The 20490-nt window shown below is 35.4% G+C and overlaps 1 protein-coding gene across 1 annotated transcript in view; it reads left to right on the plus strand.

Annotated features, from left to right (window-relative positions):
- The window catches only part of LOC140164632 (uncharacterized), a 45161-nt gene extending 25030 nt beyond the window's left edge, over nucleotides 1-20131 (plus strand). The window contains exons 2-3 of the mRNA XM_072187971.1: nucleotides 15965-18163; nucleotides 19309-20131. Of these exons, the coding sequence (XP_072044072.1) occupies nucleotides 15965-18163; nucleotides 19309-19592 (2483 nt within the window). The 3' untranslated portion in view covers nucleotides 19593-20131. The remainder of the gene's footprint in view (nucleotides 1-15964; nucleotides 18164-19308) is intronic.
- The last annotated feature ends 359 nt before the right edge of the window (nucleotides 20132-20490 follow it).

Below are 20490 nucleotides of genomic sequence, written 5' to 3' on the forward strand. Positions count from 1 at the left end.
CAAATTTTTTATATATAACAGTCCTCGAAGTAAATTATATAAATCTAATGATATATTCTTAAAGTGTATGTAGCAGGAGGAAAAGCCGACGTCAATTGAAAATTTTGACCTTTCATATTGAAGATATGGATTTTTTCCCAAAAAGACCTAATTTTGTTTGGTGTTTTGGGAAAAAAATCCATATCTTCAATACGAAAGGTCAAAATTTTCAATTGATCGTCGGCTTTTCATCCCACCTACATACACTTTAAGTATAAATCATCAGATTTATAAAGTTTACTTCAAGTACTGTTAAATATCAAAAATATCAATTTTAATGAGTTGCCATAAAATGTGTATTAAATTGCGAATTTCAAAAAATCAAAATTATTTGATATCAGAATGACATTCTTCATATTCAGAATGCAATTCGATATGTCTGATGTGCTCTAATGTCCCAAAATAAATACTGTCCAAACGTTCATACCCCAGCCCTTAAGCCTATTCTCATCGTCATGAATTTCACATTATATTATATCTGGACCATCTTACTATATATCACAATTTAATATAAAGGTATATCGTAGTCTTCGTAGATATGATTATTAAATTAAATAGGTGACCTAAATTAAATAAAGCAAAATGTGTTTATTCTAATTTCCACACACCATTGCCATAGATGAATAGTATTTGGAACATGATCAAAACATGTACAAAGCGACTAAACGAGCAATGTCAAACGCACGCACATATCACATTGTCGCGACTGTCATCTGTCTATTGTTATATGTCTGAATAAATAAAACTTTTTTATGATTTTTCTGTGTCATCAAAGTCACGTGATAAAATCCTACAGACATGAGTCAAAATTGTCTCATACAATGGCATAGTTCCATAACCATGTAGGCCTATAGCATATCAGTTGACCTCACGATATGAAATATGAGTTTTGGTACCCACACATTCAAAGGTCATTCTATATGAGCGTACAAGTAGGCCTATATAGGTTAAAGAACTGCGTATTGTAGATGAGCATAATAAAAAATCTTTGGTGTGGAATTATAAAATTGTCGTTATTCCAATACAATTCATTTGATAAAGCAAACAGTATAGTAGCGAGTAACAATGACGACGATGCTTTCGATTGTCATTGTAAACTGAATGGTTGTAGGAAATGAAGTTTCAATTTGGAACTGTGACAATATGCTTGATATTTTGCTTTAGAAACAATAATATAAACACATTTCCTCTTTTGACTCCTTACTTGTATACCGTTGAGCAACTTACACGTTACACTTAGGGAGTTGACTGCCGGTTCCGTCCGGTTTCCATTGTTTAGAACAATAGAAACCGGACCGTCGGTTGATGAATCCATCCCTTGCTTTAACATGTTCAATATAACGTTGGTTTCGAGTACATATATATATAACAATCACAATCACTTCTGCATAATGTAGCCGACTTTAATTTCTGTCTTCATAATTATAGCCGACTATAATTTCTGTGAACATCCTTAAGGCATTTTTAGATCTGTTATGTCAGGTTATTTTCCAAGCTATTTTTCCAGATGTAGCAAACCACTAAGAATGCGAAATGATATTGTTTCTTTCAACATGGAGCCTGAAATTACTAGACTAATACCTGACGTGACCAATAATAATTAGTGGTTTCCTTCGCTCTTAAGGTGTCCTCAGGACCTAACACTCCTTTAATTAAAAGACTACTTATAAAAGGGACTTTCATAGATAGGTCGAGGAACTCGAGGACCAAAAATTCTGTAAAATTTTCTCGAGTCCCTTAAATTTGTTTTTAATAAATCGGGAAAGACCATACAATGTATTTTCAAAAATATCAACAACAAAAAATGAAGAAAGCTGAAAGGTTAGGCCACGTCCGTAGATTTTTTTTTATGTTACGGCAGTCAACTTATTTTTTAGTTTGAGATTGAATGTCCCTTTAAAGATATTTCTGACATTGACCGCAAATGTTCCATCTTCTTCCAGACACGTCATACACCCCATTTGCATCTTGACAACTAACTGGAGTTTCGTGCATTTCAAGAAATTATCTGGAGCATAATGAATGATATACTCAATGTCATTCGGTTTGGTCAAGTATATTGATAACAAAGCTGCCACACCAATATGTCTTTAACAGAGAGATATAAGGGACAACAAAACATGACAAATTTTCTTTCAAAACCTCAATATTTTAATTCCAATAAATGCGTTTCTGCTTGTTTGACCAATTATACAACTCTCTCATCAAACAAGCTTGCTTGGACAATGCTGATTCGATCTGTAGTTTCTTGAGAGACGGTATAAAGATGCTCAAGGCCAACCAACCCTCAACTTGACTTTCTTTATATAGGAGACAGGCAAGGTCACTGTCAAGTTCACTTGTACTTTACTGTCATACTATAGGTAAATATGCAGTATCTGTGAAACAATTGCGAAGAAGATACTCTCTTTTTGCTTGGGAGACAAGTGATGAAGTTGTCTGCTTAACTCTCTCCACGTGGTGTCGACTGCAGACGACAAGTTCTTGTTTTAAATTTTGTTTTAAAAATTCAAAAATTTCATAAATGTAAATTTCCATGACCATATTTGGAATCAGCATGAAAAATGAATTAAAATGAGTAGGCCTACAAACAAGCCGGTTCTTGTCAAAAAATAACCCAACTTATCAAATTTGAGAAGTTTGTCTTGTCAAAAATGACCAAAAAAAACCCAACAAATACCAAATTTGAATAGTTTGTTTGAGGGTGACATAACAAAATCTTGTCAAATTGAAATAGTTAATCTTGTTAAATAATAAGCTGGAGATCTTGTCAATTTGCATCTACATCCAAACCAAAATCTTAAAATGTAAAATTCATGCTCGAGTCCTTTCATCGTGGTGTCAATCGATATATTTTCATTGAATTAACGAAGGCGTTATTTTTAATCAACTGAATGTTGCTGGTTCGGATTGATTTAATTACATTAGCTTTGTCCCCCCTTACTTCAAATGTTACATCTGTCGCATGGTTAAATAGTTTGTAACATTCAAAATCAAATTTGCTGTCTTTGAATAGTAAATGTTGTAGGGCAGAACCGCTGTTACACAGTCACTCGGTAAACATGTTATAGGTGTAAGTCAATTATTTAATGTACATATAGCAAACAAGGTACATTGTACATTAATGGTTCACATGCATTGTTTCATGATTGGCAGTGCACTACAAAACCAAACTGAGCAATGTGAAGTTTCTCCAATTGCTCAATTACGTATAGTTAATTTTAATTAACTATTAAAATACGATGGAGCATTATTGTATACGTCAATCACTATACGCGACACTCCTTCGTTTGTATTTTTAGCATTGAATGGACAAATAAGATGCTCTTTTGGTTCAAATGTAGGCTATAGCTGAAATCAGTGCTGTGTAGTGATTAGACACACGGGGTTTGAAAAACGAATGTATCAATTGATATTACTATAGATATAAGTAGGCCTACTTGTTTTGAAAGGAATCTGTTGCAAGCCAGAACAATTTAAAACAATGATTCAAACGCAATACTCTTTGACTACAATTTACTAAGGTAGGCCCCTATGCATGCATGTTCACTAATAAATATACACGCTTTTATGGGAAAGCGTCCACTTTTAAAGAACATAATCTGTCTAAATGTATTCTGCTATTTTAAAGTTGAACCTAAAGAAAGCTGAATGTTTATTATAATATGTTTCAATGTATTGCTCATCACCCCCCCCCCTATATATAATCCCAGGTGAAGTTAAAAAATGTGATAAAATAGAGGGAAAATGGGGGTTTGTGACCTATATTTTGCACAATTTTCTGGCACCCCCCCGGTGCCCCACCAAAACATTTTCAAGTTTCAGCCCCCATGTTTGAAATCTTCCTTAGCCAATGCTCATAATTCACTCTTTGTAGACAACAACAACTTTGAGCACATTTGACAAACTTCGCATTTTGGGTTTCTTTAATCAAGTATTTTCACTAAAATGGGTCATTCCACCCTGCCAAGCCTGCGTTAGTTCAAAGCACCACTCCAACATGATTGCAATGAAACTAAATATCATATGAACCAAGTCTACATTAAAATGACCGCCACGCACTTTCATTACGTTTTTTCATTTCACGGTTCGAATTTAGCATATAAGATAACATTATAGTGACAAGGGGCGGGCACTGACTTCCTGGTGTACTTTACGACTTCTAGTTTGGCTATAATACTCCAAGTCATTATACCACTCGATTTTTAAATACTATTGTCTCTCTTTTAGCTTGATTAAATGATGAGTAGTTAGGAGTGCATCCTGTGTTTTAACCTCCATGTCTGGTGGTCTTTAGGGACTCTCACCCAAGTTTCTGTTATAGATCAGACCAGATCTATCCAGAGGATGATTTAAGCACTTCCCAGCAAGTCTTGCGGTTAGCACAGCTGTGTGAGTGAACATGACACCACTGCCCGCCCACTGCATACACACGTGCATGGTGAAATTTGAATTTTGACAGATATATTTACAATAAAAACACCTTCAAAAGGTTGGTCGATTTCACATTTTATGTTATCTACAGAAGGTGTGAATTATCCTTCATGCATACATCACTTTAGATCTGAAATCGACCAAGTAATAATGACACACGGGCAATTCTAAAACAACATCTTTTGCACAGAGTTCAATGGGATTTGAAAAGTAAAGTGGCAGTTGAAACTCTAGTGATAACACTTTTACAGTGCATGATGGGGCTTCCTTAAATCATCCTCTGAGATCTATCTGCGCTATATTGAATCTACTGAACTCAGTAATGCGCGCGTGACGCGAGTCTGTGACGCGTATTACACCAAATATAAAATGCCACAGATTCGGATCGGCGCTCGATTTACATCGATCTGAACTCAAAGTTTCGTATGCATGGAAAATTGGTAGCAATGAACGCCAAAAGCCTCAACCCTCAAGGCACAGTTCCACACCCTAGTCATCATTTGATAGCTTCTATATGTAAAGACTGGCAATTATTTTGGGCAGGTGACTATATATGACTCGACCATAGACTTCTATGATTCGACTCGCTAGCACTTTTTGACAAATCGTGCTTAATAATTTGTTATCTGTAATGATCATATAGTGATGGGCGATGATTGTTCTTCCGATGTACACGATATGCGGCTCCAAGAGTTTCCGTCATTTGACAATGAGTAATTGACATTGACAACATCATACAACATACTTCTGACAAGGAACATGTTGAATTCGTCATTATTCGTGATATTTATAGAACAAGACTCGCTTTATACGTGTTTTCTGGTAATATGTACTCGTCATCAGTGCATTATTTTGCATACATTTGGCTTTTTCATAAATAAAAGAAGGATAATTGGTGAAGGGGAAGGAGAAAAAGAAGAAGAGAAGGTGGTGGGGTGAAGGAGGAGGAGGAGGATGGTTTTTCAAAAAAATTTGTTACTAGACTCACGTAATCAATCATCCTAAGCACCTACGTTTGTCAAAAGAAGAAGAGGAAGAGCAAATAGATGAATGAGAAAAGAAGAATGAGGAGGATGAGGAGAAGTTGAAGGAGGAGAAATGCTTAGATTACTGTGTATCAATTACCACCCTAAAATAGCTAAAGTAATAGTTCTTGTTCACATATATTTGTCATTTGACCCCTGAGCATATCAACTGTTTCTTCACCTCCTTCCAAAATAGGCGTCATTCTCCTTCTATAAGCTCTTATAAGTTGTTGCGCTACAAATTCTAGATACGCCCCTGGAATGTTTTTTTTTTTTTAAAGCCGCTTTAAAAAAAACCAGAAAAACATTAAGCTGAGTAGTATTTTGAAACCATAGGCTGTTTTTGAACCTAATGATTTAAATTAAATCTGGTCGACTAGGGTCACATTTGATCATTGTTGATGGGCGAACCAACGTTGCCACTGAAACTTTCGGTCTTCAGCTGAGTTGAGATGAAATTGACGTTGAGTACCGGTACTTCCGGTATAGAGGTTTAAATAGATGGCAACCGGCGTGAGGAATGGCCTTTATGATTCTTCCTGCATGGTAGTGATTCTGTTCCTCACCGATTGTCATCTAAACCCGGAAGTGACCGATACTCAATGTCCATTTTATCACAATCCAGCTGAAGATTGAAGGTTTCAGTCACAACGTTAGAAGTTCGTCTGAATCTGAATCTGTTACCTGACAAAGTGATATTATTCGCAACGCTTCTTTTTTCGAAGCCATCCGAGAACTGGGGAGAAGATGTATGGTGTCCGTCAAATAGGTAGGCCTATTGTGTTTATTGACGAGATTTAATAATAATCATTAGTTTTTGAAATGATATTGGACGTTTCTATACACTTTTCATGATATAACCCGACATTAAAACGTTTTCTGCAACCTTTTCTAACCTTTTTGTTTCGAAAACAATTTGTTTGGTCAGTGGGATGAATTTAACGGCTGCATCGTTTCCTTTATTTAAATTCCCTAAAAAGTCATAATTATTATAAACCATTTTCCGGAGTGCTTATGTTAAAATGTGTTTTATGCACTACTGTTTCATCATTGCCATGGCTTCATTCATTTGTAAATATAATCATTCACCGCGAATGCTTCTTGAATTAGAATGATTGAGAAGTTATGTACACGTCATATTTACACATTAGAACCACAAGAAATATTGCAATAGTTGTATTAACACAAAACTTATATTGATATCGTGCGGTGTCTGTCGTACAGAATATCTGTATTCCATGTAAGATATTATTTAATTGTTTTTATTTAAGTCCACTGTACACCATGCTTTATAGCTTTCTTAAGTGAGTTTTAAAATTGGCCTTATGTAATTTCTTTAAAATATTTAATAGAATTATAATAGAATTTGCCAATACTATTGCTATGATTATACGGTACGTGGCGTTAATTGAGAAATAACGTATTGTTGATGGTATCTAGAGAGAGCATGGTCTAATTATACCTTTAAACGTTTTTCTAATTAAAAGCTAATTAAGGTGGTAAAATATCTTTTATATGTGGTGTATGGGAAAGGTTGAGAGTTTAACTTCCTTTCGCAAATTGTATCATAATTTTGTTCTCACGAGTGAACACAATCAATAGGCGTATAACCGCATAAAAACTAATATAAGAAAATAATAGAATTTAAGAACAGAAGAAAATGGGTTTGAGCAAAAGTTAGTAAAATTGTAATTTAAAACTGATTGCTCATTTCTTGTATTGTGTGAATAAATGAATAAACAATCTACTTTTAAACATGTTAAAGGCACATTCAGTGATCCCAGCGAAAGTGTCAAAAATTAATTAAATTGAATTGCTTAAAAGTGAAGTATAGGTCATTAAAATATTGTCTTTTTCTGGAATGAAGCGATAAGCAAAAAACTAAGGAAAACAGCAGTACAAGCCTCGACCGATTTCTCATATACTTAAAGAAGAGATTACAGTTTCATGTAAAATTTCATATTTTGTCTTCTGGCTGCATTAGCAGGTTATGTGAAGCACATCTCTATAAACAGGCTTATAACAAAGGTGCAAAAAATGAAATTTTGATAGATTTTTACGATTTTCCAAATGAGCAAATCGCTGTGTTAGGTCTTTAACATATGCAATTTTAAAAAGATACAATGTTGCATACAGACTTATATTTACAATTAATTCAGTAAATAGTATATCGTCCCTTTAATGCACTCAACTGCAAGATTTCAATGTTGAGCAAGTATTATGTTGATTATAGCACTAAGGATAACCATCATATCATGCATGCAGAATATTTTATATTTGAATAAAATAAAGATGAATGAATGAATATACGAAATTTATAACTTCTGGAATATGGCTTTTTAAAGTACAGAGAAGGCGCGAAGCTGGGACCAATAGGGCCTATCCAAAACACATCGGACACAAATATACCATTTTACCATCCAAAGAGCTCCTTGCTGTTACAATATGTAAACCGATATAAATATAACGAAGTAATTTTATTATTAAATTTATTAAATTATTTCCAAATTCCCCCATCCATCGTTCAATGAACTTTCACAACACAAAGCTTCAAAGCCTATACTTGAACTTCAAGACCGTTGCCATGGTTTCTCAAGTTTAAGGGTGTGAAGTAAACTTGTTCGCAAACAGGTGAAACGTACGCTGCATTAAGTGTAAATTATATATAGCACGCCCAGCAGACGACTTCAAAATGGCGGCATTTCATCAAAAATATGAATAACTGTCAAATTAAACAAATATTCGAGTGTGTGGTCACTTTAAATGGACACAATTGAATAATTGTGTTGCATTTTTTGACACTTACAAAGTTCAAAATTATTTTCTTTTTAACCCGTGACCACCTGTTGAAGATGTTTTGTGTTATTCGGGGCAGTCAACGCCTTCACGCGTCTTAAAGCAGAAAGGAAATGTTTGATTCTTAGCAAAGTTTGTACACGGGTCGCTTGAATCTTTATTTTGCACATCATGCCCTCACGAATTTTTGTTTCCGCACGCGCGCCCTTGGTGAAGTAATAATGTATTTCAAATTACTGAACTGAAAGACTGCAACAATACTTGTTTTATACACGCTAGTATGATATATACAATTTACCGCTATATTTTATACAATTGATCTGTGTTTTGTTAACACCATGAGTCACTTGGTCATCTAATGAAAAGAAACACCTGAAAACTGGTGTTGTTTTTTTGTACGATCTAGCTGACCACTTGTCATGCTGACATAAAGCTATATACTTGGTAGTAATGGAATCTGCGAAACCTTGAATTTCATTTTTAAAAGAGTGCCTACATGAATATGGAAAGAGTGAATTTCATTCCCGGATGTCATTTTTTCTGAATGAAAATCACTCGTAAAAGAGTTAATAAGGAATAAAATTCAATCTCGAAAAAGTAAAAATATCACTCCCCCCATCTTTCTATTCCATTATACAGCTATCTTCAGAGGACGAGAAAATCCAGAGTATAGTATTATTAATCCAATCAATTTCAAGGATTTGTCTAAGCAATCAGTTCCTGCTGCCTTGGTTAATAATGTTCGAATGATCACATGAGTATGATTTACCATGTTTATACCTCAATGAACATTATCGTTGTCCTTCATGCTTGTCACTTATGTATGTCAGTATTTGTATGGTCATTAACGTGAACATGCATATTTATCAAGTTAAAAGCAGAGAGTCAGACAATTAAAAAACTATGCATGGTCACTCTGCTATACATAAATGTATTTTATCGTGCTTTTGTAGGTTTGAAATATAAATGTGGCAATGAAAATGCTGAATTCTGTCGAACCCATTTCTAACGATTTTCTATTTGGAGGAAATGGATATGACTCCCAGTTTTGTAAAGACAACTCACACACTATAGTTTTAAATATTATTTTAAATCTTATAAACACTCAGATTTGTCCTTCACGTCATGTTTCAAGAGTGATTGCCAATCTTTCAAGATCGTTGAACATGTGTAGGGAAACAACTGATATATGAATAGATGTTTAGATCAAATTCTGTTGATATGTGCATACACATTTTATGTGCCTTATTTTGTTTGAGGTTAGTGCATGTGCTCACATACCATGCATTAGTGTGATTATACCAAAAATTTGAAACACAATCTCATCTTTATATAAGCCCTATTTTGTTATATTACTACTAATATTTATAACACCAGCTTCTATAAAGCCAAATCGAATTATCTGTTCAGAAACCAAGTGATATTATAATATAAAAAAATACACTATATGCCACACCCACGGCAGTCACGATCGATAGCACATTGTGTTCTACTGCAGATAGCAAAATCTAACATATGATTTTATTAGCACACTCACGGCATGCAGTCACCAAAATGGTCACATAGCACATTAAACGTGTTTTTGTTTGTGCTATCTACTGCTGATAGCAAACACTGAAATAATTGCCACACCACAGCAGTCACGATAGAATAACGTGTTCCTGTTTGTGCTATCCACTGCTGATAGCAAAAATAAATAGGAAATTATTACCACACCCACGACAATCACGATAGTATAACGTATTCTTGGTATCTACTGCTGATAGCAAAAATAAATAGGAAATTATTACCACACCCACGACAATCACGATAGCATAACGTGTTCTTGTTTGTGCTATCTACTGCTGATAGCAAAAACTAAAATAGGAAAGTATTGCCACAGTCACGATAGCATGCATAACGTGTTTTGTTTGTGCTATCTACTGCTGATAGCAAAAACTAAAATAGGCTGTTATTGCCACACCACGGCAGTCACGATAGCATAACGTTTTATTATTTGTGCTATCTACTACTGATAGCAAAAACTAAAATATTCTATCATCGCCACACCCAAGGTAGTCACGATAACATGACCTGTTATGAGTTGTGCTATCTACTGCTGATAGCAAAAACTAAATAGGAACTTTGCCACACCCACGGCGGTCAGGATAGTATAACGTGTTCTTGTTTGTGCTATCTACTGCTGATAGCAAAAACTAAAATAGGCTATCGCCACACCCTCGGCAGTAACACGACCTGTTATGATTTGTGCTATCTACTGCTGATAGCAAAAACTATAGGCTATTGTTATGTCTGCCTCTCAAATGAAATGCAATGTATAATTGTATATACTATATAAATACTGTTTTACCTGTAGATATTACATTAAAGCAGATAACAGACTGATTCCAAAACCATGAAAACACATGTCTCCCCTGTAAAAGGGCAGTATATTCTATATTATATATTTGCAGATAATGTGTTGTACCTTGAAAAGGCATACTTAAGAAAATGAAAATTATTATTCAAGGGAATTGCGTGAGTGAAGTGGCTTTATCACATTTGCCACGTCAGACAACTATTTTTAGATTTTTGTTCAATATACAATAAAAAAAAAAATAATACAAGTCCATCTACGGAATAATTTACATAAGATAAGAATGCATTTTTACGATCTATCTGTTAATGGTTTAGTGAAATGGATAAAACGATCAAATAAGAGGTTCTCTAATCTGTTGTAATTGATATATAATGGTAAAAATATGTTATTGTTTAGGATCATAGAAATGGGTAATGTCCATAACATATGGTTAGCTAAATGATATTTCTATTGTATTTGTTATTTTGAAAACAAATTTGATAACCTGATGATTATGGTAATGACGTATAGTAATCTCCTGTAATTATTCATGATGGTATTAATATATTATTGTTGGGGATCATGAGGGAATTATGTGTATAGTTATTTATAAGAAAAATGCCTCGGGGATGAGATTATCTAAATAATATTTCTACTAAAAGTTTGTTATTTTAAAACAACCATGACAATAATAATGACATATACACGCACCTGCTTATACGAAAATACACTTTTAACCAACTTATACTAGTTTAAAATAGTGACGATTAAAGCACGTAAAACGTCGAATCTAAGACATTTTGATAACAATTGCGTCATAAATATTTATTTCTTTTACACCATATTAATTTTTTTTGGAGCAAAAATCCAAATAATATTTTAGTTTTAAAGTAATTCATATGCAAAATTAATCAACAAATTGAATTAGTAATTTATTTTTACTTTGCAGCAAAAACAAATAAAAGAGACAAAGGCATGCATATGCATTTCCGGCATATCATGGTGCATTAGTTTGTGCTATATTAGCATTAAAACACAAGAGATATAACCGCTGGAAGACAACTGAATATCTTGAAGTTAAAATACCCGAAAACTAAGCAGTATTTCAACATCTTTGTTTTGCACCAACCAAGGCAACGCGTTCTGATTTGTCACAATGACTGGCTTGTTTTTATTGCTTAACCAATCTTGAAATATTGAAGCCAAACCATATGGAAAGATGCAATGCCAAATAAAAGTGTAGTATCTGCACATGGTTAATATATATCAGATACTGTCCTTTTACATGGGTGGGGCAGGTGTTCTAAATCAAGTATGTCTCAAAGTAAAAATGCAAGTAAAAATATAGCAAGTATACTGCATTTTATTTGTAGGGTCTTAGCTAAATATTTTTGGATCTGTCTGCTCTACACTCTTGACACATGGTTCTTGGTTGTCCAGTACGTAGAACCATCTTGAAATTGAAAGAACCCCTTAGCCTTTCCAGAACTCTTTTTAGGTCTAGTAGTTCTTTCTGGCCTTCCAGAACCCTTTCTGATCTTATAGAACCATAAGGTTACACATCAAGGACAGCTCCAGAACTTACTACAACTAAAATATCACATAGGCCTACTACATATGATTATTTTTTGATGCAGGTATATTTGAATCAGTTTGCTTACAACTGCACAAGGTAAAAGACAACATATCGTGTAGTAATTCACTAAGCAGATATTGCATTTGTACTGGGAAACAAATATTGCATTTGATATTTTGGAGGCAGGTATATTTGATCATACACAGTAGAGCTATACTGTCTATGATTTGAACCATTCTGCTCACAAGGTAAAAGACAGTATATAGTGTAGTATTCACTAAGCAGATATTGCATTATACTTTCCAAGGTATGGGTGTGGTTTATGTGATGTTGGTTTTACTGGCTTACAACACATATTTTAACTCTCTTCACGCGGATGTCGACTGCAGACGACAAGTTTCAAATTTTGTTTAAATTTTTCAAAAATTTCAGAATTGTCAATTTTCATGACTATATTTTGAATCAGCATGACAAATGCATTATAATGAGTACAAACAAGCCTAGTATTGATTCAGTGGTTCTTATGATAGCTCTTAATATTTTGAGAAAATATCTAAAAACTTGGACTTTTTATGTTGAATCCTATGGCTAGCATGCAGAGCATACGTTTGGAGGAGCGAGCGTCGTTGAGTGGTGTAGCTTGTGGTAGATGATATTTTTGTCTTCGTTTCTTTGTCATTCAAAGTAGTAGCTAAAAATGTACCAAAATCAGGTCGCGTTACTAATGTAAAAAAGTCTGGATGTGGTAGAAAATATCTTCAATCTAATAAAAGTGCTGTCAGGGTGAAAGTGAGTGAGTAATAAAGATGTGTAATGAATAATTTCTTCATTTAAATATCTCAAGAATACTATATTCTTTGACACTGAACAGTCGCGGCTTTGATTCATCAATAAATATAATTACAGCTTAAATTTCTATATGAGAACGAATAGAAATGATTAAACCTTTATTTATTGGAAACAATATGTACCCTTGACCTTATTTAGTAATTACTTCTAATGTCTATATTGTATCGTCTAATCATTATGAAATTAATCAACTTTGACTTGGCCGATGGTCGTGTGCAGTGAATTTCAGAAGGCACGCGCAGAAGTTCATGCACTTTCTTTTTTGTTTCTTTCTGCTTTCTTATTCCGAGTTTTGGCGTTTTCATATCTTTTCTTCTTTCCGAAAACACTAATTTCTCGCACGCCCACATTTGCACACTAATTGACTTCTTCGGTATACATGTATAGCTTTGATTTTGAAATTGTATACATGCATGTGTGTTACCGAAAGTAGGGCATATAAAAATAACGTCTTTCAAAAATAACCGTTTCTATTCTAAATTTCACCACAGAAACGTAGCTATAAACATCTTTGTATATTTCTAAAATCTTGCTACAATTACCAATAAAGGTACATAAATAATGTAATATAAAAATAGAATGACCATCCGTTTTGCTATAATGTTATTACGTAATTTACGTAATGTCGCAACCAAAACTCGTTTTTAGAATGAATTTCCTCGTTTCCATGGTTTTTAGAATGAATCTCTGTCAATATGAAATGACTAACACAATAAGAATAACCACAAGGTTTGCACAAATAACACACGGTCCAAGAAACATCTCAATATTCATATTATTTTTGTCGCTACATTGCATTTCCAAGGCGTGTTTGCTTCCTTGTTTCGCCACATGATGTGGCACTGAATTAGTGGTCTTGGGGTTTGAAGGAAATTTGTACTTTTTTGACAAATGAATGAAGTGAACAATGTTGTATGTCAAGCCTAAGGCGTACTCTATTGTTGTTTTGGACATGACGTTGACAATAATTAGGTTGTACACACTACGTGAGTTAGATCAGATTGGTCTGAATCCAGATCCTGGAAAAAAGATCCCCGGCTTTTAATAAAAAATATACTTCAAGCTTTATGTGAGTTGCATTGGATTGGTCTGAACACAGATCCTGGAAGGAAAGATCCCCGGGTTAACTACACTTTAAGTTTTAATCTTTCATAGCGTTAGTATACCATAATTGGGCATTACAATCATGTAAAAAGTAGATGTAGTAATGATCTGGATTGGATCTCATTTTGTTCCAGATCTGGATCAGAAATTAAATCTGGATTCAAAAGCGTCAACTGCACAGATAACCTTGACAACGACGTTGTCTGTTGACACAGATAAATCTTAATGTCATCTCTACATACAATATGCTCCCAATGCTGCTGATGCAAATCAAATTAATAAAACCATTGTGATTATTTTTTTCCGATCTTATTGCAGCGATTTCAAAAGCAGATGATAATAAAAATTCCTTTAAAAGGAAAGCCAGCCTCAATGTAGAAGAGGTCTTGTAATTAGTTTTGGTCAATGTGAAAGGCATTTTTAGGATCACGCTTACATCTACATGACAGTCCACCAAACCATCAACGATGAGAACATGCACACTGAAACAGCAGAAAACATTAATTCCTAATCTCATGTCAACTCTTTTAATTCATTACATGTACTCCAAATTGTTCTGGTCTGTTTGTTTTGTTGTTGTTGTTGTTGTTGTTGTCGTTGTTTTTTTTGTCTTTTCAGCTTTTTACCCACGATATCTCAATTTCCAATTTTGTAATACCAGAACTTACGAACTCAATATCTTCGCTTAGGAATGTCCGATTTCACTGCTTTCGATATATACACTGCCGGTTTGAGTTAACTTACATGTACATTTTATTTTAAAATAACTTAATTAATTCGCAATGTATAGTTTAAGCCTACTATATTATAATAGATAGTGGCCAGCACATTTATAAAGGACTGGTTACTCACTACAATCTTCACTCTTAAACTGTGTTTTTCTGAATGTGCTGATCATGTTGATTGCTAGTCGGAAACTCCTGCGAAGCTATCCACATCCATTTGCAACTGTAACCGCTATTTGTGTTGTTTGTACGTGGTGTTTGTGTCTTCAGAAAAGTGGTGGTTGATAATGTCAGTATCAAGGTTGTCATGACTCATGCTCCCAAATTTCAATTAACATGATTAAAACTTTTCTTCCATATAATTATTTGTCTATTCCAAGCAACATATAGATATAGTGACCTTGGTAAATAGATGGGCACCATTCGTTTGTTCTTCTCTCATGTGTATTAACATTAATCCGCCATGTCAATGTCGTTTTAATTTCAAAAACAATAAGCATGAAAAGGCATGCTGCAAACAAATATGCGGGTCGATATGTCTTGTCGTCAGCAGGGATTTCAAATCATTGCTTTTATCACATTTTCCATATTATTACCACCAGTGCATGTAAAAAACAATATTCTTTGTTATCTATATATTTGATGCTAAAGACCCGGGCTAAAGAGCATGCACAAGTCACCTGGGCCATTTGGGAATGATGTTTAAAACTGAAAAATAATGTTTAATTACGGTAGCAACGTAGCCTTACCTTTGCCAGCAACTTGTTAATTTTACTTTGAGTTACCGGTATTTTCTATATGCATCTCGCCCGTCCTGTTTGATGGGTGTGCGTGTCGGGTGGGGTGTGTGTGCCTTTATGTGGGGATGTGGATCCAGACAAATTATATACCGGTACGCACACTCGCGTGATAATAAAAAGATTTGGTTTTAACAATGTTGTTTTACCAGTTGCGGGATCATCTTTTAGTAAGACCTGTTTTATTATATTGATCAAATAATGTTCCATCAAAACCATTACACTTCCGCAGTAATTACGTCTATTATTAATTCTTTCCTTTCTTTTTTCATATCTTACAGAGGGAGATCATAGCTGTCACGAATGCGACAAGCGAAAACGTGCACTAAGTAAAGAACGCACCCGACTCTCAAGACACCACTCACGATCACGAGAGAGACTAAATTACAATAACAACCGATGCAATTATGACAACACCTTGACATCGCCATCATCCACCACTTCTAATTGCGACACATCTGATGGTCAAGAATCAATGACATGTACAACATCTACCTCAAACTCAGAGATGTCTTCTGTCAGTAATAGCTTTTATACACGATTTACACAACTCAGGTCGAGGTCAAAATCAAAAGATGCTGCGAAATCGAGAGGTGCTCGAGAGCGAGGTGAATCACCGGACTCATCTTCACGTACTAAATGTGGTTATGATGATGATAGTGGCGAGAGAAGAGGAAGAAGAGGACTCTGGGAGTTGCAGAAAGCAGCTTCGAGGGTTATTGGACCTGAATCGCGGGTAGGAAGATGGGTTGGAAAGCTGAGGTCGCGATCAAGTGAAGCGAGGTTAGGATCATTGAAAAGTCGCTATAGCGAGATACAGAATTGGGATGGCTGGAAGTTTGAAGATCGCGCACCAACCATGCCAACGGAGGATCAACTTGCTAGTCCTGCGTTGATGGTTAATAATAGACCAGTTTCACAACGAATAGAACGTCCAGTGTTAGGAAAGAAGATCATAAGATCGCGATCTACTGAAGCTGTTAATTGGATAGTAAAGGAAGATAGAGTGAAGGAATTTACACGACAATTGCCAGTCAGAAAATCCTTCGAAAAAGCAATGAAAAATAAGATAGAATTTTCGAACTTAGTATATGATGTTTCAAAACCGAGATTACATTCCAGGTTTGAATCTGAGCCCAATTTGGCGAAAAGCAACATGTATGAGCACAAAAGCAGCACAACTGATAGATACTTAGACGTTGGTGACGATAGGGAGTACCATCGCCATCCGCGAGATATAAAACGATGTGAGTCACAGAACTATGATTCTTCCAATGCAAGGTATACTCCAGAAAATAACCAAAGAAATGACACTGTACCTCGAAGACACAGACAAAGTTGCAGAAGTGCTGAAAGAGGTCGTGAAATTCGACGTCCTGTATCTTGTAATTTAGATGACTCTCCACGACGTCGTTTGTATCAAAAGAACCAACGCGTTGCTCAGAATATGACGGCTTCTAGAAACTACAGAAGGCCGCCAACTGGTCAAGGATCTCCGCAACATTCTCCAGATATCCAAGGAGAAGTGTGTCGAAGTGGGAGGTATTCTGTGCAGGAAGCTACTATTAAATATGAAAAAATACAAATTGTTAAACCTGATGACTTTTCTGAAAATAAAACACGACAAAGGCATCACGGAAGAGAGAGTCGTAGAAATGTACCTCCACAAAACAGAGATCAAGTTAGTAGAATCCCCAGACCGGACATCAGGCAACACTCTTCAAATTCAAGCAGGCAACACTCTTCAAATTCAAGTCGACGTCACCGTGACAGACCTTTTGATCATGTTGTTGAACCAAAACCAGTTGTTGCTCGCTATATACCACCACAAATAACTAACAATGAGAGTCATATTAAACATTGCTCTTTAAAACCAGTACCGATACCATCTATTGCCAAAGTGTCTTCTACCAAGAAAATGCCACCTCAGAACTTATCCACCCAAGTATCCGCCTCTTGCACTGCGCTTCATGAAATACACACAAGCAATAACTTAAAAAGATACCACAGTGAACAGCAACTCAAACGAAGATCATTGACATCACTTAGCTCTGTGGACTCTGGAACAAGTTGCTCCGATGACAGATCTTCTCCAAATAATAGCGGAAAAGAAAATGAACTGACACAACATAAAGCAGACAATCAATCTAATACTTCTTCAGATTCAGGATATCGATCTCCTACATCTGGAGGGAATGTCACGAAAGACTGGAAAGATCTTGAAACTTTAGTGTTGTCAAGTTGCTTTGGAGAAGAAGTAAAGGTACAGAAGAAACCAGTTGTCAGCACAAGTGACTATGAGTCGGAATCGGGATATGATGATAAAGTAGTTAGGTCAGATGCTTCTAAGAATACGTTCAAACAGACGGCAATGAGGATGAAGTCAACGGAAAGGTTTCAAGAGAGTGATGAAGATCAGTGTGACGGGAAACATCAGAAGAATGTCCAGAGGAGAAGTCCAAAGAAGTCTAAATATAATGGTAGGTTTGAATTATATTTATTTTAAAGACGAAGCCCCGTCAGAGTAGTTCTTCTGGGGTGGACCAAACCTGCCTGGTTATCAAATTGAATTATATAGTACCTGTCAAATTCAGAGATAACCTTGTCACTGATTAAGTTGATAACCAGGCAGGTTTGGTTCACCCCAGAAGAACTATCCTCTTGCGGGGCTTCCTCTTAAGTGATTTTAGAGGTGATTTCTTACGCTAATACCGACTTCTACGCGTACACCAGATTATTTGAAAACCAATCAGTGGTTTTGAATTGATATAACCGTGGTAAGCGTAGAAGTTAGCGTTGGCTTAAGAATTTGTTACCTCAATAATAATATTTTGGGTACTTCGTTAACTTTTGTTACCAATGCCTTCCTTAATAAACCTGAAAGATCTCTCATTTTAATAATTATACGTTACAACATTATTGTTCAGTTAAACGTTGTAAGTAATGTTAAAATGATGAGGAGGACTCTATTTAGGGTAAACAATCAAATGTTATATGACATTACAATATGGCCCGTCAATTGTATACGGTATATCAACAGTCGAAATCAGCCTCAAATCGAATCAGTTTGCATTTGCCATATGTATTCCACTGGACAAATATATCCCAAACAAGTTTCATGATCGTGTAGTTGCCAAAACCTTTGATTGCAACAAAACACGTACAAATTGCTTCTAACGTTTAACTAAACTAAACAATGATGGCATCTTTATCATTTCACAGTCGTATGGTCTGTATCAAGCAGTCTTGAAAAAAATTGCGCGAGCAAACACCGTGTAAAATGGACAGACAAATAAAATTGACGCCCAAGTTAAATAATAAGTTTACGCTCATTTGAGTTAAATCTATATTGCAAATCAGTTACAGTAGAGTGAGTGTAGCTTTGGTAATATACGTGTTTTATTGAAAGGGTTATATCAATTAAATGACCTACTTGTTTGGATTACTAAGCATCTCACAAGCGCAAACCTAGTGTAATGGTCCTCTTAATTTGACTCCATATTTTGTTTTTTCTCCTTCAAATTTGTCCCAATATTTCATTATGACATTAATTTGTTCATTCGTTTCTCACAAAATCTTCAAAACATATACTAATTCTTGCTTTCTTTCTCTCTTTTAATTCCAGGGCAACGAAACCGACCTACCAACTCAAACCAAGAGCTCAGTCTAAAGGTGACTAGCAAAGGCATCGACATTTCGAATCTAACAACCAAAGTTCGCGCCAGACTCAACCATAAAGCCATGTCTTCTGCAGAAATGTCGGTACTCCGTGGTGATACGTTGTATCTTAACCGGGAAAGTTTAGCGAGCCGTAATACTCTGTGGGTACGTGCTTATTCGACGAATACTGGAGATGCTGGACTTGTCCCTACGGTGATCTTGTCTTCTAGGATGGAAGATCTTGTGTGAGGATCCACAAAGCTCAAGGCAGATCGGACTATATATTGAAACACTGACTGAAACAACTCGAGGGAGGTTTTGGTTCTCCCGTCTTGGTTGGCTTCAATGCTCATGAATGTCAACGGACTCTAAATAACTAAAATTTGATACATTTTTTGATCAATTTCTCATTTTGATATCTTCCCGGATTACATAAATGGGATTTTCCAGATTTACAGCAAATTCCATACCTTTTTTTTATGTTACTGGAAAGTTATGATTTTGTCATCCGCTCTGTGAGACCTATTTGTCTGCCTTAGTACCATTCCCGGTCTCCACTAGCATAGGAATTCAACTAAAATGATTCAAGGACATCCCTCCGGATCAACCCATCAGCCCATCAAATTCATCAAAGAAGTTTCTGTGTATGTGTTGTAAAATGTAAGACAAAACTAAGGGACCGTTCACAAACACTTGTAAGGGGGGCCTGATGCAAAAAAAAATTCATCGCGAAAATTTTTCGGGCCCCCTTTACAGACCTCAAAACTTTCAGGCCCCCCTTTTTTTTTGAAAATTATGGGTCAAACCCATAGAAAAGCATATAAACTTAATTTTTCCAGGAAAATTTGTGGTCATTTTTTTTCAGGCCCCCCCTAAGGAGGGTCAACATTTTTCAGGCCCCCCCTTTTTACATCAGGCCCCCCTAACAAGTGTTTGTGAACGGTCCCTAAAGATGTACATCTCGTTATCTGTCTGGTCTATTTACAGAATGGAATAATATATCTGTGGTATGGTACCCAGGGTTAAAAGTGCCTTAGAATTGAGTTATGATTGAGACAAATACCGTTGTCTCGGCTTAAGATCAACGCTATACCTGCAGGCCTTGTGTTTTTGATACGTACCAAGAAATATTACATGTATCAGCAAA

The sequence above is a fragment of the Amphiura filiformis genome, chromosome 11 (genome assembly GCF_039555335.1).
Source record: "Amphiura filiformis chromosome 11, Afil_fr2py, whole genome shotgun sequence".
NCBI classification, from domain to species: domain Eukaryota; kingdom Metazoa; phylum Echinodermata; class Ophiuroidea; order Amphilepidida; family Amphiuridae; genus Amphiura; species Amphiura filiformis.